The sequence below is a fragment of the Bos grunniens genome, chromosome 10 (assembly GCF_055505025.1).
Source record: "Bos grunniens cultivar Pamir isolate PY7600 chromosome 10, Bosgru_T2T1.0, whole genome shotgun sequence".
Taxonomy (NCBI): Eukaryota; Metazoa; Chordata; class Mammalia; order Artiodactyla; family Bovidae; genus Bos; species Bos grunniens.
Genome location: NC_141174.1, coordinates 24,043,239 through 24,065,295, shown reverse-complemented (window position 1 = coordinate 24,065,295; position 22,057 = coordinate 24,043,239). Strand labels below are relative to the sequence as shown.

The following is a 22,057-nucleotide window of genomic DNA, read 5'->3' as shown; positions in this document are numbered from 1 at the left end:
TCAAGCCTGCTTCTGCCTTTCTCTTTAGTCAGCCATCGTTTTCCTAAGCCTGTTCCTTGTCCCTTACTTCAGTTCATAGTCCTTACCTGAGCCAGGGAGGCAGGAGAAATAAAAGAATACAAACAGCCCCGACTGGCTTCCTCTGAGCCAACTCTCCTCAAGTGCTACTCAGAGGGAGGTGGCTAGCACACTCCCCGTCTTAACTTCTTAGGATTTATTCGTGGTCAGTGAAAGCGGCGGCTATCCTGGCCCAGAATCCCCCTCATTTCCAAGCTACTTGCTCATCTTTTGCCACTGGGGTTCCCATCTCTTCCTTCACTTCTCAAACATCTCCACATCATGTTTCTGAGATCTAAGGAGCCAGTAACGTTTGGGTGTGTGTGTGAACATATAAAAGTTACCACTTTACCTTGTGTTAAGTGTACACTGAGTGGAGTTCACCACCAGTCATCTCCAAAACATTTCCCCCATTCCAGACTGAAACGGCACACTCATTAAACGCGGACTTCCATCCCCTCCCCAGTCCATGCAACCACTGTTCTACTTTCTCTTTAGGAATTTGACTTCCATAGGTATCTTATAATTTAAATGGAATCATACAATATCTGTCCTATTGTGACTGGCTTATTTCACCGAGCAGAACATCTTCATGGTTCATCCATGTTGTGGCATGGGTCAGAATTTCCTTCCCTTTTGAAGGCTAAATAATATTTGATGCTGATCTATCTAGATATATTTTTTTAATCAATTCATCCATTAATGGGTGTTTTTGGTTACTGTGAATAATGCTGCTCTGAACTGTGCTTAGTCACTCAGTCGTGTCTGGCTCTTTGCAACCCCATGGTCGCAAGCTGCCAGGCTCCTCTGTCCATGGGGATTCTCCAGACAAGAATCCTGGAGTGGGTTGCCATGCCCTCCCCCAGGAGATCTTCCCAACTCAGAGGCACAACCCAGATCTCCGGCATTGCAGGCTGAGCCACCAGGGAAGCCCGCTGCTCTGAACATGGGTATACAAATATGTATTCCAGTCTCTGCTTTCAATTCTTTTGGGTACACACCCAGAAGTAGACTTGCTGGATCATATGGCAATTTTATTTTCATTTTCTGTTTTCCACAACAGCTATACTTACTATATTACATTCCCACCAGCAATGCACAAGAGTTCCAATTTCTCCATATCCCTGCCAGCACTTGCTAGTTTCTGGTTTTGTGATGATGGCCGTTCTAATGAGTGTGAAGTGGTGGCTTGTTGTGGTCTCGTTTGTCTTTAAGTGCTCTGTTAAGTGGGGTTTTGGTGTTTAGTTTGTTGAAAGGAAACCAGTGGGCTGACAGAGGAGAGAGTCCTCCCTTCTACTTCTTATTCCCTTCCGTTCCTCTCTTTTAAACCCCACTGATCTTCAAGGCCCCATCACATTTCCCCAAAGACTGGCCTGGCCCTGCGCTGGAGACTGTGTGGACCACTCATTTGGTCCTTTATTCAATGCTACCCCAATTTACTATTTTGAGGCACATGCCCTCTTGATCCCACCAGCCTGTGTACTCTTTGAGGGCAGCAACTACCTCCTAGGCCTCTGGCCTGAAGCCTTGGCACAGACCTCCCCTGAACAGGCATCTCTAAATGACGTGCAGTTTTTATGGAGGGTGGGATGAAAGAGTTCATGGTTAAACCATGAATGGGAAGATAAAACACGAGAACATGAACCACAGCTCTGCCAGCTGCCAGTAGACTCAGGGCTGACACCTCTGGCAATCCTCTCTTCAAAGTGCTAGAGGGGACAGAGGTTAACAAGATGACATCTGTAGGGACTTCCCTGGTGGTCCAGTGGCTAAGTTTCCGTGCTCCCAATGCAGGCGGCCTGGCATTCAAGACTCTCCAGGATCTCACTCCAATCTACGTTTTCAGCCTAATTCTCACATTTCCAGCTCTCCCTGTCTTACCACCATCCGATTTATTGTTTTCTGTGTGTTTGTCTTCTTGCCTCCACAAGTACAAACCCAGCTTATAGGTTACCTCTGGTATAAAATCTTTTGCATCCTCCCAACCACAAATCCTTTCTTCCTCCTCTGAATATCCACACCAAGTATTTTGTCTCTCTTTGGTACAGATGATTTTGTTTCACTATGCTGATAATTTTCAATCTCCAGCCAAACATCTTTCCTGTGTTCTATACCTATTTATCCTATTCCTTTCTGACCACCTCCACCCAAGTGTCCTATGGGCATCTCATATTCCTTTCCTTAATTGAACTCATTATCTTCTCTCCAAAAGTCTGTTTTCCTCCTATGACCCCCATCTTGATTAATGGTACCACCACGCACCCAGTTAGCAGACAGAGGTCCTTCTTGCTTCTTCTGCCGCATTGCCCCTTTAACCTGAACTCCCTGAAATTAAGGGTTTTGTCTGATTCAGCACTGCATCCCCAGATGCCAAGAATAGTGCCTCGAACATGGTAACCCTCAATTCAAGAATGAAGACATTTTTATCACTCAGCAAGTGCTGCATAACAAATCATCCCCAAACTTGGTGGCTTCAATAAACTCTCATTTATTATTACAACTCACATGCCTGTGGATTGGCAGATCTTGGCTGGCCTCAGTCACGAGACTGTGAGTCATCTAAGGGCTCTGTCTGTCCTATGCTTGGCCGGGATGGCTCTGCTCCACTTGCCTCTCGCCCCTTCCCTGGGCCCAGTGGACTAGCCTCAGCAAGTTCTTCTCATGGCAAGAGGCAGAGGCCCAAGAGCAAGCAACCCAACTGCACCAGTGCTTTTCAATACTGGTTAAATGGTTAAGTCACGCCCCCTAACATCTTACTGGTCCAAGCAAGTCACATGGCAAAGCCACCAAGTCAGCCATTAACTCCTATCCATTCTACCTCTTAAATATCTTTGAAATCCATCTCCTCCTCTTCTTTCCTCTTTCTCATTCCTGCTCTAGTTCAAGCCTCATCATCTCTCACCTGGATGACTCCAATAGTCTCTCAGTGTCCCAGCCTTGCCTCGCTCATTTCAACTCACCCAGCACACTGTGAAAGAGTGTATAAAAACAACAGTCTTTCTAAAATACAAACCCAATGGTTCTCTCCACTTAAAGCCCATTAGTGGATCTTCAATATCTGCAGAGTAAGGCTCAGCTCCTAGGCATGACTGGCAAAGCCCTTAGTGATACACTTCTGCTTTGGAGCCTCTCCTCCTGCTCCCTCCGTTGCTGATTTTGTTACCTGGGGTGTCCTTCCCAACTGCTGCTGCCGCACAGGTCACCCCCAACCCCGCCACCCACCTAACCCATGGCCCGAGAAGTCATAATCCTTCTTCAAGATCCACGTCCTCCTCTGTGAATGTTTTCCTAAACCCTTGCAGCTCTGGAGCTGTCCACTGCCCTGCCTTCCTCTGCACCCCATTTGCTTCTGTGACAATAGACAGCACTCAGCTTTGCCACAATTTGTTTGCAGGCCAGCACTAGTAGCCGCTTGATGAATGTTTGTTTAATACAATATTAAGAGAAAAAAAGCAGGCTTTGAAACAGAATACTTAGTACAATTTTGATTTTGCAAAGGCATGCAGTGTGTGTGAGTCACTCAGTCATGTCCGACTCTTTGCGACCCCGTGGACCGTAGCTTTCAGGTTCCTCTGTTCATGGAACCCTCCAGGCAAGAATACTGGAGTAGGTAGCCATTCCCGTCTCCAGGGGATCTTCCTGACCCAGGGATTGAACTCGCATCTCTTGCATTGGCAGATAGATTCTTTACCACTGAGCCACCTGGGAAGCCCCAGTTTCCTTATATGTGAGAATAATGAGTAACTTGCTCCAAGGTTACAGGGCCAATGGATGAGCTAAGAGAAGTCCACTATTAAGGATATAGCGAATGCTCAAAAAAAGGTGGCTTTCATTCCTGGCACAGAGCCAAGCTTTGGGTCAGCTTCTCCCTCCCACCTGTAGCAGGGTCTTTCTGCCTGTCCTTGCTAGCAGCCGGGCAGCCTTCCATGCCAAGCAAGTCAGGTCTTTGCCCCCACCGAGAGCCCCAACCCAGGCAGCCAAGCTACTCGTGAAAATAAAAATCATACCACAGCCCACAGGAGGACAGAAACTCAGCTGAGGAGGGTCAACAGGAGCTGGAAGCTCCTGTGTGGCTGTGGAGGTTTGATGGAAGGGGAACGGTCCCAGAACCAGCCCTGTGAGGTCCAGGCTTTAAAAGAAATGTGAGTGAAAAGGCCAGCATTCCTGTACAGTTCCTCAAGCTCTCATTTTATCCTGAACTCCCAACAGGTCCTAAGCTCTGCCCAGAACAGATTGGGACTCCAGTGAAACTCACTGAGGAGCGAGGAGGGGTCCGTGGTCTGAGGTGGGTGGACGGAGGTGGCCTGGAGACCACTCTGCCTCCCACCTGACTCAGGGTCCCCTGAACTCAGGTCTCTCCACCTGGCCAGAACTTGTACCCCTGGCCCCTCTGTCCCACAGGACAGCCCCAAGGAAGGGGCTTCTTCAGATGTGTCCTTCAGCAGCCTCATGTAACTGGTGGAGACATCACTCAGCTCAGTCCCCATCTTGATGCTGATTTTAAGACCCTGCTCTCGTTGCCTCTTGGTCTCATCTTTTGTGGCAGCCAAGAATGGCTTCCTGGCCAGTTACACATCAGAGGCTGCAGCCCCCACCCCCACCCTGAAGCAGGTGACATGGAAGAGATGGACCCCCCCAAACCCTAGGGAGCAGAAGCAAGATTAAAGGAGTAGCTGTCAAAGGGTAAGAGGATGGTGGTGGAGAGAGAACAGGGTGAGCCCAAGACCTGGATTCCATTTTTAGACTCTTCCATGCCTGGAAGAATACAGGTAGGTTGGGGGCGGGAGAAAAATGCATACCTAGGTGAGGTCAGGCCACGTCTGAGAGGTTGTGCCAAGATTGGTCCACGGAAGATGAATGGGGAAAGCTGGAAGTCCTGGCCGGGCCAGAAGGCAGGGGTGAGGACAGGGACGGGGATGTGAGGCAGTGTCGTCAGCCGGGATGGCAGCTCACACTGTGATGGGACAGATGCTAAAATTAGAGGCGGCCAGTGGCCGGGGAGGATTTTCAGAACTCCACTCCCCAAATCCATTTCTAATCATCACCGGAGCTATGCTTAAACTTTGAGCTAGTACAAGCTCTCCCTCCCTCTGCTAGGCCCAACAGCCCCCCATCCCTGCCTGGCCTCCCTCCACCTGAACCCTTTGCCCCAGGCCCTTCCAGTACCTCCTGTTCTGCCCCAGTCAGAATGGCATCAAGAGGAACCAGCAGCTCGTGAGATGTTGCTTCTTTCTCCTGCTGACAAACAGGACTGTGACACAAAGATGGGACAGCCCGGCAAAGAAAACTCGGGGCGGAGTACAGCAGAGAGCATGGGCAAGACTGAGAAAACAATCTGGAGAGCAGTGGATGGTTTCACAAGCAGGATTTGGGGGAACAGCACACAAGTACAAGAGCCCTCGTGTATGATGAAAGAATCTGGGCACAAGGAGCTCCCGCAAAGGACCAGAGCCAAGAGTGTCCAAGGACAGGGCGCCACCCCTCCCAGGAAACAGGTGGGGCAGGGGGGAAGGCTGGCTTTCCGAGCCTGGCTCCCTAGGAGAATCTCACCTGCTATTCTCAGAACCTGCTGAGCTTTTCCTTAGGTGGCAGAGAGCAGAGTGAGTAGTTGAGAGAAGTGAAGAGAATACCATTCAAGTCCAAGATGGGCTGGAGGCAAAACCAGATGGGGTGACTGCTCTTGGTTTTGCCCAAAACTCCCATTTTGCCCAAAACTCCCATCTTGTTCCCAGAAGCTAAGGTACTACAACACAACGACTCTGGGAGTTTCGTCCAGTGGAGCATCTTGCTAGAAAACTGGGATTCCCCTTCCATGCAGACAGGCTCTTTCACTTCATTTACTTCCCAAATTTCACTCCCCATCCCCAGGCAACAAGGTAATTAATACCACTGCTCTGAGGAGATGCACAAGCCTTCCAGGGGTCCCTGTGGGCAAGGGATTTGGGGCATGGCTTGAGCAACCCTGAGTCTAGTCTCCTGGTAGGGGAGTGGAGTCACTGAAGGGTGGGTGGGTGCCCTGACAGCTGGGTGCCAGATGCAAGTTCTCAAACAGTCCTGAGCTTCCCCTGTGGTCATCAGGTTGAAGGAGAGGAAAACCGTGGCAGGGAGGGCCTTCAGGGCCAGAAGGGAAGCAAGTGGGGGAAAATACCTGTGGTCACTGGCTGGCCAGAACACTGTACAGTTCCACCCTCTCTTGCTGTGGGTGTCCCCCAGGAAAGCTCCCAGGGATGGTCCGCCTGCCACTTCCCAAGTCACGTAATAATCAGGCACTCTTCACAGTACTTTCCATGTGTTAACTCAGATAATCTTCAAGCCCATTTCACAGATGGGGAATTTGAGGCAGAGAAAGGCTACAAAATTAGCCCAAGTTCTTACGGTTGTACAAGGTAGCCGTCCGCTGGGACTCAAACCCAGCTCCAGAGTCTTCCCTCCTGATCAGCGCGCCTCACGGCCCTTAAGCCTGACTGCAGTCTCCTCTAAGGCACTACATTTTCTGAGTTTCTGCTTGTGGCAGGCTGAGATGGTATATGGAGAGACAACAGGAAAGCAAGAAGGACAGGAGCTTCTAGGTAGATCATCAGTGAAGCTCAGGTCTGGTGTCAGAGCTGCTGAAGGCGCTCAGCCTATCCTGAGAGGCCAGGTTCTATTCTGAAGCTGCATTCTGGCAGGAACTACGTGAAGGTCCTCCTGGGTCATAGCTGACCCTCCCAGGACCATCGCAGCAGCACGTGCCATTCAAAGACCTCTCACCAGGACATATATTACCCCGAGCTTCCCCGACTGCCAGCCTACCCCAGTGCTGCCGGGAATCTTAGATGCCCCAGCCCTGCCATGGCAGTGCCAGCCAAGAGCAGTGGAGGCTGCCCAGAGAAGCCTTGTGCCTGGAGCAGCAGCAGCCAGAGTATGAGAAACAACCGATCCACACAGAGTGGCCGGCAGGGGAGGATTCAGATGGCCTCGAATGCTAAGCAAATCCCAGCTGGCAGGTGCGGGGGGGCAAGTGGGCCTGGGGCATAAAGTCAGGGTGGCACAGAGGCTCACCAGGGCTCAGGCAGCAATGGACAGCCTGCGGGTGGTGCCTGCAGGCTGCAGGACCCCCCTTCCCAGACCTCCTGAGGCTGCCTCTCTGTTGTCATTCAGATCTCAGCTCATCCATTACCCCTCAGAGGATTCTCTGATCTCTGATGCAAAGCAGCCTTCCCCTCACTCACGGCATGCCATTTTAGTCACAGCACTTTCAGTTTCTGCTATTTTGCTACTTGTTCACTGTCTGTCTCTCCCAATTAGAAGGAAAGTTCCACAAGGGCAGGGCTCTGCTTTGTTCATTCCTGGGTAACCAGTGCCTAGAACAGTGCCCGGCAGTGAGATCCACTGGCTTTATCTGTGAATGAATGAGTTGATGATGAGTGAATGGGCTCAAACAGGTTCAGGTCCTGTTTAGGAGCAGGTATAAAAAGTTAACCAGCTCAGCCTTTCTCTTCAACTCTTTCTTGGGAAATATAGCCTTTAAAATTTTTTTTTATTTCTAGCATTTTAAAGTCATTTTCCCAATTACAAAAATGACATGTGCTCACAGTTGAAATTTAAACATGACAGAAAGGAATGACATAGAAAGCAGAAGTACCCCATCTTCCCACGTCTTAGAGAAAATCACTTTTAAAGGTATGGTGTGTATGCATCCAGATTTAATTTCATTTTAAAAGAAACAAATTCATGCATCATAGAAAAGGCATTCATAATTCTAGCAACTAGCAGCCATTATCATCTCCCCTCTGCAATCTTTTCTCATGTGTTTATTTTACAAGTTACTGTAATGTACTTATCCTGTAACCTGACACTTCACTCATGACATCATAATCATTGTTTTCAAGTTGTTATATTTCCCATGTCCTCCTCATTATAATGGCTGCATAATATTCCACCAAGTGGGGAACTATAATTTACTTAACTGAGATGCTCAACAAAGGGAGAACAACTGTTTTCCATATCCACTCTGACAATGACACCACAAGAAACATCTCTTTTATGCCTGTGCCAGGAAAATTCAGCCCTTGTCTTTGCTGGGACTATTTCCTAACGAAAGAGTTCTCAACGATTCCAGAAGCGGATCACTGGACGAAAGGGTATAACCATTTTGTTTTTGTTTTTGGCCACTCCACACGGCATGTGGGATCTTAGTTCCCCAACCAGGGATCGAACCCACACCCCCTGTAATGGAAGCACGGAGTCTTAACTACTGGACTGCCAGGGAAGTCCAGGGCACAGCCGTTCTAAGGCTGATGAGTTAGGGTGTTCTGGGGAGTTCTGTGTAATGCAGGGAATAGGTCTCTGTCTGAGTGGCTGCATTTCCTATAGTGGCCTCTGCGACCATCCATCCACCCCAAACCCCCTCCCATGGCCCAGGCTTGCTCACACCACTTTGGCTATAAATCAACACAGTAACACCCTTCCTGAAAGACTGTCCAGTCACGAACTGATTTTGTAAGCCTCGGCTGACTGAAGAGTAAATTCTAGCCTTGAATGTTAAACCATCAACTAGCAGTAGAGTCAAGAATTACCTAAAGCCGAGAAGTGCCCAGTTGCCCGTGCCCTCTCTCCTAAGTAGAATCTAAGGGCTCTGGGCTCACATGGACCAGTCCAACACCTCCTGGAAGCCTATCCAGTCAGGAGTGCAAAAGCACCGGCCCTCCCTGCCCTGCCTTCTTGGGGAGCTCTCGACCTGCTGGCCCCGAATCCCTCAGTGGAACTGACTGCCCTATTCAAACAGATGAGCCTTTAGGCTGGACAGCCTCTGGGTAAAGCAGCCAATTGTCATTTTTAAAAGTGTCATCAATGAAAAGCCAGAGGCTGAGGCTGGAAAGAAAGGCTGTGTGAGGACAGAGGAGACTCCACAGCCAGAGGACCCTCACCCTAGAGGCCGCTCCTCTGGACTAAGGAGGAGATGTGGCTGAAACACTGCGAAGCAGTGGAGGACTTGCTCCTCTTGATGAAATTTATGGCAGCCAAGACGCCACAAATCCCTCCCCATCCAGTGCCCCGGATGCCCTACCCAAGCCACATGATCCACTCATGGCTTCTGGGCAGAGTCTGGAAACCTAGGTAAGATCCAGTTCCCACTGCACAGAGGTGAAGCCCAGGGCCCAACGCATTCATGAGACTACAGATGAGAACGAGAATTGGAGGAGTTGCCATCTCCTGAGGGCTGGGTGTCTCCCATCACTTAGCTCAACTGGCTCTGGCCTGGCTTTTAGAAGCCATGTAGCTGTAAGATGGCTCGAGCATGTGATATGGCCTGAAACTGCTGGAAAACCCCCTCTCATTCCAAAACCATAACCCTGTGACAGGCCCTGGGATGGGAAGCAGGCTCAGAAGTGGAATCTCCAGACGTGTGCTCGTGCTGCTGAGGCAGGAAGGGCCAGTGATTCCCCTGGGAGCCAGTAACATACTCACTTATCACACCCTTGAGTGCGCGGCTCTGAATAGACATCAGGATCACTGGCCACGAGTGTCCCGGGTTAACCTTTGTCCCGGTGCCTGGCTGGGCCGCAGTGCCATTCTCAACAGTGTGAGCAAGCATTAGCCCCAGGGCTCAGCTGATCCTTGGCTACTGGGTGGGTGGCTTCCATTTATCCCTGGAATTAAAGAGGAGGAGTTCATCAGCTTAAACTGCTCCAGATCTGAGCTACCAGGCTGGTCAGAGAGGCGACCTCAAGGCAAACACGACAACTCCAGGCACTGGCTCAGCACCAGACGCGCATCACGCCCAGGCCTCGGGCCTTCTCCTGGAGCCACCTCCTCCCAGCCATCCTGCTCGCCCAGGTCTGGTTAATCCGGTGATGAGAACACGGCAAGGATCCCAGGCGACTCCCACGGGGGCTAGGACTCAGCGCTTCTTGCGCCATGAGTGAATGTGTGCACACTTGTAAATCTGAGCGGGGATATAATTTTAGAATCCAGTTCCCTTCTCAATTTAGCTTCAAATTACACTCTCACCTTCACCCTGTAGTGGGTACATCTGTTCTCAAGGGCAGTCAAGAACCTCACAGAAGACAGACAACATAGGACATTTGTTTTTAGCATTTGGGGAGCCAAGCACAATTACAACTGGAAAAACAAGCACACCAACACAATGTGTGCTAAGCCCTCTCCCCGCACCCCACTCACTCAAATTTAATTCATTCTGTTGTTTTTATTATTATTGCCAGACTGTTCCCATTAACATCAGTAACTAACTACAAGCCAATGTAAATCTGACTTCATAACATCCCTTGCCACACACATATTTTTAATATAGCCCTAAGACTTGACCATTTGGTAGAGATTTCAACATTTATTTTTGTTTCCTGAAGGAAATCAACCCTGAATATTCATTGGAAGGACTGATGCTGAAGCTGAAGCTCCAATACTTTGGCCACCTGATTTGAAGAGCTGACTCATTGGAAAAGACCCTGATACTGGGAAAGAGTGAAGGCAGCAGGAGAAGGGGGAAGCAGAGGATGAGATGGTTGGATGGCATCATCAGCTCAATGGACATGAGCTTGAACAAACTCTGGGAGATACTCAAGGACAGGGAAGCCTGGTGTGCTGCAGTCCATGGGGTCACAAAGAGTCGGACATGACTGAGCAACTGAACAACAACATTTTTGTTTTAATATGAAGGTGCTGAAGCTTCCACTGAAAATCCCTGGGACACTGCCCCTTCTGCACGAGCCCAAGGACAGAGCGCAGATCCAACCCAGCCCTACAGAAGGAGGGACCAGCTGCTCAGAAACTGAGACCAGTATGTGACTGGGGGAAGCTGTCACCATACCCAGTGGACATCAAGCAGGGTGAACACAGAAGCACCACCTGAGCTGCTGCCCATGGCCCCCCTCCTCCTTCCCTCTACTCACCCCCCAGGCTCTCTGAGCAGGGGTGACTTGGGCCTCTGCTTCCAAAGCTGACAACCTGCAAGGCAGCAGGGAGGGGAGCCAAGAGAAGTGAAAGGGCAGGGCTTGGGGAACTGAAATTCATTGTGTGCGCATGTACTTACGGGTAGGAAAGGTGTGCACCCCCAGATCTCTCCCCAGAGCCTCTCACTGAGAGAACTGAAGGATGAAGGACAGAGGGGGTGAGGGGCTGTGGGTTGCTATGCTCTCCTGGCCTCAGCCCCTCCCCATCTCCTCCACAAACAGGAGGGCCCCCCCCCCACTCCCTTCTCCCAGCCTGCCAGACCGTGAGCAGGGGTCACCCTGGCATGTACCTGTCATCAGCATGTCAGCACGCCCTCCACCCCCAGCATCACCATGGCCCAATGTCTGGGGAGTTTGAGTCCCCTTCACGGGCACTTCCCCTTCTCTGGGCCCTAAGGAAGCCAAAGATAGCACAAGTCAAACCCAAACAGAAACAGAAACCAAAGCCCACATCCTGGCAGCACAGCCTGCCTGCAGTCAGCCCTGGGAGCCTCTCACTGGCTGTGGGGCTGCCCCAGATGAAATGCAGCAGTCAAAACGGGGTCCCTCTGGGGCCCCTCCTCAGGTTGGAGCCCCCCTCCTTCCTCATCTGCAGGCTCTCCCTCTGGGGAGCCAGGGGCAGGTGGGGGTGCTGGACAAGGACGTGATGGGCTCCCACCTCTGCCTGCAGCGCACCATCTGTCCCAGACTCCTCCGACACTCCCTGGCCCTTCAACTGGGTCCCAGGGTATAGAGGGCATGCTCCCTTGTGGACAGCATGACCTGAACCAGAAGTTTCTGGAAGAGAGGAATGGGCGAAGAGCCCTTAGATAACTAACATGGGGGTAGAATTTAAACTTTTTCAAGTGTATCATCTCTCATGATTCTTCCCCAAACTCCTGCAGGGAAGGCAGGAATTAGTCTACCTCCCACCCTGTCCACAACCCTGCTGCGTTTTAAAGATGAAAATACTGAGTTTCAGGACATTAAGCGATTAAGCCAAATCCACACACTTGATTCAAACCCTGGTCCTAGGGCTCCAGAGTCACCCCTCTCTCCACACGGCATTCCTTCCAGTTGCTTCCCACCCCAGTCTCATTCTCAAGGCCCATGTCTGCACATGCTCCTCCTTCATTGAGTGTAATCTACTTAGTCTGTTCTGTAAGCCGCTTACTCGAAAACATACAGCTGAGTCTGTCTGTCTAGCTTCTCCTTCAACCCAACCAGATGCCCCAGAAGCTTGAAGGAGTAGAGACCACGTTCAAGTTCAAGCTCTCTCTAACTGCCCTCCTCCGCAGCCCATCACACCCACACCTCCTTTGAGATCCTGCCCCTCTTCATTCTTTTGACAACATCCGCCCACAGTCCCCCAGTTATTCTATCACGGATGTTTCTACAGGGCATTGAACATCCTCCCATTGAAACATATGGTCCCATCTTAAAACGATTCAGTGTCTGTTTCCCCCTTCACATGGTGAATCCCTTGAATCCATGGAACTTCTGTTGGATGGAGGGACAGGCAAGGTAGAGAAAGCTCCAGCTAAATTACTGGGTGATTGAAACATCCAGTGTTACTAATCAAACATAATGATGCCTGAAAGTGTTAAGTCACTCAGTCATTGTCTGACTCTTTGCAACCCCATGGACTGTATGTAGCCCTAGGCTCCTCTGTCCATGGAATTCTCCAGGCAAGAATACTGGAGTGGGTAGCCATTCCCTTCTCCAGGGGATCTTTCCAACCCAGGGATTGAAGCCGGGTCTCCTGCATTGCAAGCAGATTCTTTACCATCTGAGCCACCAGAGAAGCCCCGTATGTTCTCTAATCTTTAGGCCACCATCACAGAAGGGTTCTTTCCCACAACGCACGTAAATATTGGTTTACAATGGCCAGGGCTGTCTCTGCAGAGGAAAGAAAGAAGGGTACTTGCTATCCTTTCCCCTACCTCCAAAAGCCATCACCCAGCCTAAGGTGAGGAGAGATGGGGTGAGTGCCTGGGGTCTGGACCATACAGAAGATGTGAGAGGAGAGATGGGGCTGGAACAGCGCGTCCTAGGCATCCTGGGAGACACTGCAGGCTCTCACGTAGGTGAGAGGCCAAGCTCAGGTTCAAGTCAGAGAATACCAACGCCTATTCTGTTATTTCTACAATGTGCTGGCACTCTCAAAAGGCGCATCCAGTTTTCATATACGTAGGATTCATCTCCCAAAGAGGTTTAACCAGCAGCTGCTGGCAGGAAATTCCCACTGCAATGCTCTCTCTCCTCCCTTGTAACTATTTAGGGTAAGCTGGGCTTGCAGGATTGAATCTCTGCTTCTCCGACTAGAACCTCAAAATCCAATCTACCCTCCCCCACAACCCTTCTCCATGGCTCAGAACCTAAGACTGAAACCAGGAAGCGGCAAGCAAACACTATGCCTTTTTCTTTCCTATTCTCTTCCACAGATTCCCTCACTCAGGTGCCCATAAAGTAAAGAGAAGATGCCTCAGAGACCCACTGGAGTTTGCTCTGGTTATGCATATCCTCCCCAGTTCTTCCCTTTCGACCCAGAACAACTGCTTTTACTTGTCCTGTAGTAAGACTAACCCTGAACGCAAGTGGCTTTGGCAACTTCCCAAACCAAGGAGTGACCGCTCAGCTGCAAATGCAATAGGAACTCCAAATTCCCCTGGGATGGGGCAGGGAGGCTGAGTGTGGTCAGCTCTCTCTGGGGAGCAAGGAGCCCCAGGCCCTGGGGCCTGTCTGGCATGCGGAAGAAAGGGTGGAGATAGGGGATGGGTTCCCCACTCCACCTGGCCATGTCCTTCCACTCCATTCCCCTCACCCTGGGCTTGGAATTTGGGTTTCCCTGCCTGCCTGCTGGACATCTCACCACCACCACCCACCCCCCGCCCCATCTTCTGTCTCACCTGCAGACCACCCTGTCCTGATAACCTTTTCTTCTTCCTTCCTCCTCCCCACTCTCCAGCCCACTCTCCCTGAGTCCCCCCTCCCCTCCTCCCCCCAGAACCAGCCCTGACGGCCTGCCCACATCCCCCTACACCTTAGAGAGTGGTCTCTGACCCTGCGCTCCTTGCCTTCCCTCCCATCCCGCCCCCTGGCACTGGGTGGCTGCTGCTCACTGCCTGAAAGGCTGGACAGCTGCTGGGCTCTCTAATTAGCTGCCTGGCCGCCGTCCCAGAGTGAGGTGTATGTTACTGTACAGAGCTGCCTCCCCTCCCCTCTGCCAATAATCCCCTATGCAGATCCCACCGGGTGGCAGCTGAGGGGCCTGGGATCCTCATCATGTGACCCCAGCAAGGTTCCTGCTGTCAGCTGGAGAGGAAGAGACGACAGTGGCCTCACAGCCTCCCCCACACACTGAGCAGGAATTCATCTCTCTGGTTTCTCCCTATTACTGCTCACATCCTTAGGAGTTCCCACAGGTAAATCCACCACACCCTACCTCTGGAGCAATGGAGACCCTGCCCCTTCATCACCTCCCCAGCGGAGGCAGAAGAAGCCCAGGGCAAGGACAAGTCTGGACGTTGTCAACAGCGTGACACCCAGTGCCCTACTTTTCACAGCCTTCTGCAGCCAAGCCACCCCCGGAGATTTCTAAACAACCAGGGGACTGGGTCCAAGAAGTCCTGTGGAGGCTGGTTTCTTCATCAGAGGTGTCGTATTCCAGCAGTCAACAAATATTGACCAAGCACCTGCTGAAGGCCAGGCACTGCACCCACTGTGAACAAGGCAAGGTTCCTGCCCCCTTGATGCTCGCGGCTCTGTGGGGAGACAGACAATAAGGAAGCCAGCCAGCACATGCTGTAATGTCTGATATCAGGCCATGAAGAAGGGAAAAGGCCTGGTAGGGGACAGAAAGAAACTAGATGATGGAGGGTGAGTCTTAAGCTTCTCTAAGGAGCTAGCATCGGGCATAGGTCAGAAAGATGCAGAGAAGCTTTGCAAAGGGTGTCAGGAAAAGCATTCCAGGCAAAGGGAACAGAAGTGCAAAGATCCTGAGGCAGAAACAAGCTAAACAAGCTTCGTGTAATTAGGGGTCTGACGTTCCCTGCCCCCAGAGTCCTCTGGTGATCCCTACAAGGTCTACTAGGTCAGGGCAAAGTGCTCAGGTGCCAAGTAAATACAGCCAGCCCACTGAAGACTCTTTCTGTGGTCAGGGGCTGGAAATTGTGAAACCTTCTGCTGTTGCTTGGCAATTGTATTGAACAATAACGGGAAGACAAAATCCTTTGACTGATGGCCTAGAACTTCCTCCTGCCTCTGATCAAAAGAATTTAAGTAACTTTACCAAATCCTCTCTAGTCCGGGTGTTTCACCTTAACGAGAAAGTAGATATTCCTTTTTACTCCAGTTAGTTTGTTAGATTTTCTGTCACTTGTGATCAAGAAAATTCTGACCAGCACAGGTGGTTTTCCCTCATCTGGAACGTACCTAGCTGGCATGAGAATCACGTACCTGAGCACCACCTACCCAACTCTGCTGCTGTGAAAACCAGTGGCTTTGGCCCCTGCAGACTGTAAGGGGGCAGAACTGCGGAATAAGAAGGTCAGATGCCCAGCACAATCAGTGAATCTCAGCAGGATGGCTATAGCTCTGGGGGTTCCAAATTGCCCTTCTGGTCACTGATTTTTTCATTGCCCCTTGACTCACCTGGCCTTTGCCAACAGCACACTCAACAATCTTCTCCAAATGGGACATGTGAAAACTAGTAGCCTAGAGATGAGGCCCAAGCCAAGAAAAGGAAGTACTCAGAGATGAATTTTCTGAAAACTGCACAACTGCACTAGCCAGTCTGATAGCTACATATAGCTATTTAAATTTTAACTTTAATTAACTAAAAATGAATAGAATTTAAAAATCCAGTTCCTTAGTCACTGAAGCCACATTTCAAGTGCTCAGAGCTACATGTGGCAAGTGTCCACCATATTGGCCAGTGCAGAGGTAGAATGTTTCCATCATCACAGAAAGTTCCACTGGACATTGCTCTCAGAATTACCAAGGGTGACCAAAGGCTGGCAAACTTACAGACCTAAGGCTGAGCTTCACTTCCTTGCTCTTGGAAATCTTTGTTTTCTGAACAGACACCCTGCCCTCCTTCTCTCCCACAGACTCAGACCTAGTCAACCAAGGCTGCCATAGTGAGATTGGGGAGAATGAACCCTTGTTCCAAGAGAGTCACTGTCTACTGTCTGAAGAGTGACTTTTATCCAAGAGGCCAGGAGAGGGCCCTGGCCATTGGTGAATGAGACCCGTCCTTGCATCTTTGGCTGTAACTCAGTGTAGGGGCTGCTGCTTGGAGTGTTTTTTAAAAAATACTTCAAACCATTTATTGAGTACCCTCTACATGCTGGCCAGTTGCCACACAGGTTGTCTCGTGGGTCCCCTCCATAAGCCCATGACGTGGATTGACTCAGGAGGCAAGGGAGGCTCAGAGGTTTAATGACAGCTGGAAAATGGGAGGACCAAGGTTTTCATCAGCATTTCCCCTCCATCACTCATGAAAGATGCGGATGTGTGGACAGGAGTCAGGGCACTTAATTCTCCTATGGCAACAGGCCACCTACAGCTGCCCTTTCATTCTTACAGCAAACAATCTCATATGACCTGCCCCTTCCAGCCTACTCAAGCCCACCCAGGGGCTTGGGAGAGATGCCTTCCATGGATCTGCCCATGAAGGCCCAGTTATTGAAAGACACCTTAGAACACATCAGAACCAAAGGAAGGTCATGGTATAGAAGATAAACCCTGGAAGGGGGTAGGGGTCAGAATACAGACATGTGACATTGCTCCTGGGCAAAGAGGAGAAGGGTGTGATCAAATTTTTGGTTTTGGAAAGACATCTGGACCATGGGTTCCTTATCTTTGCATCCTCATGTCCTAGATAAAACTTGACATACAGTAGGAACTCAAAATCCAAGTACTGGATGGGAGAAAAGGCAGGGGGCAGGTCCCCCAAGAGTGAGAGGCTTGGCCAAGAGGATCCTGAAGGGCAGGTGCACTGGGGGGAAGACTGAGCAATGAGCTGTTCAGGAGGAGCTGTGGTGGGTGCTGTTTGCTCTGTACATGACCTGATCTGATCATCCCTTTAGGTAATGGCCCAGAGGAAAGGCCGTCATACACGAGGCTGGGCGCTGCCTGCAGCCAGGCGCTTCCTCTGTGGGCCTTCAGCCATGCAACCCTGGTCCCTCTGGACCAGCTTCTCCCAGACAGCTCCATCCACTGTGAAAGCACCGAGCCTTGCAACACGTTCAAATATGGTTCCAAACAGCACTTAGGCAAGAGTAATTAAAGGGAATGTTATCTCAGTCAGGCTCTCATTAGCCACGTAATTAGACTGCTGAAAATAATTAACATTCCTTTTGACAAAGGAAGCAGAGGACCCATTACATTCATTAGGACAGCCTCAAACCAGCCTGTGGAAGGCCCAGAAGAGGACTCATCACCTCCCAGGCCCGCACAAGGCAGAGTCAGCATCCAGGATCCCAGACCAGGTGCAAGTCCTGCCCTGGGTCAGGCTCCTGGTGAGCAGAGAGAGATGGCAATGGATGCCTTCATGCACATATTACAGATGATCATAGTAAGACACTCACTGAAGAAGGTTTGAAGGAAATGTATCACTGTATCAAGATGGCAGACCAGGGGCAACTATGTACCTCCCACAAGGCCCTTGAAAATGACAGAAAAGACATTTTCCAAGAAGAATAAATCCATTAGAGCACCAAAAAACAAGAGGGAATTCTATCCTCGAAGATGGAAGCAAATGAGAATAAACTGATAGAGAAACCACAATCTCCCCCCAAATAAAACCATGAAAAATAATAACTGACATTCATACAGCACATATATATGCTGTATGAATATATCTCATTGAACCCTCACAAAAATCCTTTGAGACAGAGACTATTATTTTCCCCACTTTACAAATAAGACCCAGAGTTACATAGCTTTCCCAAGGTCATAGTGCCAGTAAGTCTCAGCGCTAGGATTTGAACCCCAACAGGGTGGCTAAGGATTCTACATTTGGGGGAATGGCTCTGGGAGCTCCAAGTTTGGAGCAAGCAGATTAGGGGTCCAGGAGAGGCCCTGAGTGGTTGGTCATGGGATCTGGAGCGGCCAGGCAAGCAGCCCTTGCCCCACATCTCCACCCAGGTATCCCTCCACCAGGGACATTAGGGCACTGAGGCAAAGGGACACCTAGACAGCTCCTGCATCCCCAGCAGGTACATCCCACCCTCCTGTCCCCAAACAGTGGTGGCTGGCTCGAGAGCATGTAATTGGGATTCATACAGAGGTGACTGAAAACATCAAAATACAGAGAGAGAAACACAGCCAAGACTCACCAAACATTTGACAAAAACCAAAACATCCAAAGAAGCACCAAATTAGAGAACACAAGTTCTAGCTAGAAAACAAAATTAATAAAGTCAATAGACTGAAACATTTGTCACAGTGTGATTAATATCCTCTGAGGGACAAGAAGGGCTCCTGAATCTATGAACCCAAATGAGCCATTGCCAGAAGAATGTCAAAGATCTCAGAAATGAAGGAACCACACCACGGTTAACTGGTTATCTCTGGATGAAAGAACAGAGTGACTTCATTAAAAATTTTCTTTGTATAGCTCTACTTTTCTAAGCTTCTTACACCACACATGTATCACCGGTAGAATCAGAAAAGTTTTTTTTTTTTAATGCCTGATATGAGGTAGGTGGTCAGTAAGGGGTAGATCCTGCCACCTACAGCAACCCTTGGCCCCATCCAGGCTGGTACATAACTTGCCATCCCCCAGTTGCTCCATCCACGCTCTCATCTCTGGGTCTTTGCGCACACGGTTCCCCTCCTGGAATGCTCTTATTTCTGTTTTCCCAGATTTGCCTGTCCTTCAGTGCCCACTCAGAGATGACCCTTGTAAATGAACAGTCCCCCCATCAATCTTACCTAAACCACTCTGATCCCTCTCCTCCCAAACCCCTAAGAGCCTCTAATTCTCCAGGGTCACAGGATAACTCTTGATGAGTTGTCCTGTGGGGTCACAGTACTGAAGACTTACATGTCCTTTATCTTTCAGTGACCAAGTCTTGTCTCCCCAACTCAATGGTAGGCTTCTTAAAGGCATCGAAGAAATGACCTTTCTTTTTACACCCTACCGTGCCCAAATAAAGCTGTGAAGCTTTCGTAAGAACATTGTTATGTGTCAGTTGAGTGAATGACGAATGAGCTTCTGTTTCTGGTGGGAGCAGGAAGAGGGAAATTACCATGGCGATGTGGTTACTCAACAGGGCTGGGTGGCACAACCAGGCCCTCCCTTGTGGGTGAGGCCCTCATAAATAGGTCACCTGGCCCTGGACAGCTCGACCTCCCATCCCTTGTGTGGGATCCTGAAATACCTGTAAACCCGGTGTGGATGATTGCTAAGTCTTGGGGCAAAATGTAGATGAGGAGTAAGACATTCATATGGTCTTGTCTCCCCACAGACGGCTTATTAGTAGTGAGGAAAAATCAGTAAACACACAGTGAAGAAACGGGACACCTTGGCCAAGTGATCAAACTTAACATCACACAAAAGTGGCGGAAGGACATCTGGTGCCTCTGGATATAACGCTGAAAAAGACACAATATCATTCCTGTGCGTCCTAGCCGGGAAGGCGCAACTTGGCCTCTAAACATAAACCAACAACAGACCAATCCAAAGGGAAGAGTCTTCCTTTTTTTTTTTTAAGGTGAAAAGGAGGCTATCTTCTCTGAACATGTCAATGTCATGAAAGACAAAGAAAAACTGAGGAACTGTTCTGGATGAAAAGAGACTAAAGAGACATAACAAATGCCATGTTGGATCCTGAACTGGAGAAAAATGCTGCAAAGGATGTTATTAAGTTAATCAACAAATCTGCAATAAAATCAGCAGATTAGACAAAGTGTCATATTAAATTTCAACATACTGCAGATATTATGAAACAGTATCCTTATTCTTAGGAATCCACACATGAATTATCCAGACAGAAAGGGCCACCATGTAGGCAACTGACTCTAAAAAGGTTCAGAAAAAAGAGAAAGAAGGAGAGAGAACATAAATGATAAAGCAAAATGTTAAAAAATATTGAATCTGGATAAAGAGTATATATGTATTCTGTGGGCTTCCCAGGTGGTACTAGTGGTAAAGAGCCCAATCCCTGGGTGGGGAAGATCCCCTTGAGGAGTGCATGACAACCCACTCTGGTATTCTTGCCTGGAGAATCCCATGGACAGAGGAGCCTGGGGTCTACAGCAAAGAGTCAGACACAACTGAAGTGACTTAGCATGCATGCATGTGTGTTCTGTACTATTCTGGCAACTTTTCTGAAGTTACTTCTGAAGTAAGTCTGAAATTACTTCCAAGTAAAAAGTTAGGAGAAAAATAATGACAATGACACAGGAACCCCTGCCATTAGGGGGTGGGATGGAGTAGAGCAGACATAGAGGGTGAATGCAGGGAGGACACTGGTCATCACCTGTCTACCTGGGCCCCAAATTCTGGCCCTGTCAATAGGTCCCTCATAGACACATTTCCTCTCCAGTGGGGCCTTCCCCTTCTCTTACTTCTCTACCCGTTTACTCCTCTCTTTCCCCAATATTAGCAATCTTCCAGGAGACCACCCTATCAGGACGAGAGGACAGGATTATTTAGATCTATTCTTGGACGTAGTTAATATTTGCTGGAGATGTTTTCACACTTGTTTTATCCACAAGCCCATACTAATGAGCCAGTGTATGTTTGTGAAACCACAGCCTCCGAAGTATTACCTGGTATTTCAAATAGCTGTGAAAAGAAGAGAAGCGAAAAGCAAAAGAAAAAAGGAAAAATATAAGCATCTGAATGCAGAGTTCCAAAGAATAGCAAGAAGAGATAAGAAAGCCTTCTTCAGCGATCAATGCAAAGAAATAGAGGAAAACAACAAAATGGGAAAGACTAGAGATCTCTTCAAGAAAATCAGAGATACCAAAGGAACATTTCATGCAAAGATGAGCTCGATAAAAGACAGAAATGGTATGGACCTAAAAGAAGCAGAAGATATTAAGAAGAGATGGAAAGAATACACAGAAGAACTGTACAAAAAAGATCTTCATGACCCAGATAATCACGATGGTGTGATCACTGACCTAGAGCCAGACATCCTGGAATATGAAGTCAAGTGGGCCTTAGAAAGCATCACTACGAACAAAGCTAGTGGAGGTGATAGAATTCCAGTTGAGCTATTCCAAACCCTGAAAGATGATGCTGTGAAAGTGCTGCACTCAATATGCCAGCAAATTTGGAAAACTCAGCAGTGGCCACAGGACTGGAAAAGGCCAGTTTTCATTCTGATCCCAAAGAAAGGCAATGCCAAAGAATGCTCAAACTACCACACAATTGCACTCATCTCACACGCTAGTAAAGTAATACTTAAAATTCTCCAAGCCAGGCGTCAGCAATATGTGAACCGTGAACTTCCTGATGTTCAAGCTGGTTTTAGAAAAGGCAGAGGAAGCAGAGATCAAATTGCCAACATCCGCTGGATCATGGAAAAAGCAAGAGAGTTCCAGAAAAACATCTATTTCTGCTTTATTGACTATGCCAAAGCCTTTGACTGTGTGGATCACAATAAACTGTGGAAAATTCTTCAGGAGATGGGAATACCAGACCACCTGATCTGCCTCTTGAGAAATTTGTATGCAGGTCAGGAAGCAACAGTTAGAACTGGACATGGAACAACAGACTGGTTCCAAATAGGAAAAGGAGTACGTCAAGGCTGTATATTGTCACCCTGTTTATTTAACTTACATGCAGAGTACATCATGAGAAATGCTGGGCTGGAAGAAGCACAAGCTGGAATCAAGATTGCCGGGAGAAATATCAATAACCTCAGATATGCAGATGACACCACCCTTATGGCAGAAAGTGAAGAGGAACTAAAAAGCCTCTTGATGAAGGTGAAAGTGGAGAGTGAAAAAGTTGGCTTAAAGCTCAACATTCAGAAAACAAAGATCATGGCATCTGGTCCCATCACTTCATGGGAAATAGATGGGGAAACAGTGTCAGACTTTGTTTT

General features: G+C 49.0%; 1 protein-coding gene across 7 annotated transcripts in view; it reads right to left on the bottom strand.

Annotated features, from left to right (window-relative positions):
• Positions 1-22,057, bottom strand: part of TMEM229B (transmembrane protein 229B) — a 42,501-nt gene that overhangs the window by 3,934 nt on the left and 16,510 nt on the right. For 3 of the 7 annotated variants that reach the window (XM_086320134.1, XM_086320135.1, XM_086320137.1), the window contains one exon: positions 9,508-9,689. Coding sequence is in view for 1 of the 7 variants with exons in the window: in XM_086320139.1 (XP_086176265.1) it covers positions 9,500-9,634 (135 nt within the window). In the remaining 6 variants the exon portion in view is untranslated. Of the gene's footprint in view, positions 1-4,856; positions 5,012-9,499; positions 9,690-11,299; positions 11,419-19,041; positions 19,185-22,057 lie in introns of those variants that run through there. The other 4 variants (XM_086320133.1, XM_086320139.1, XM_086320138.1 and 1 more) reach the window with 4 other exon arrangements.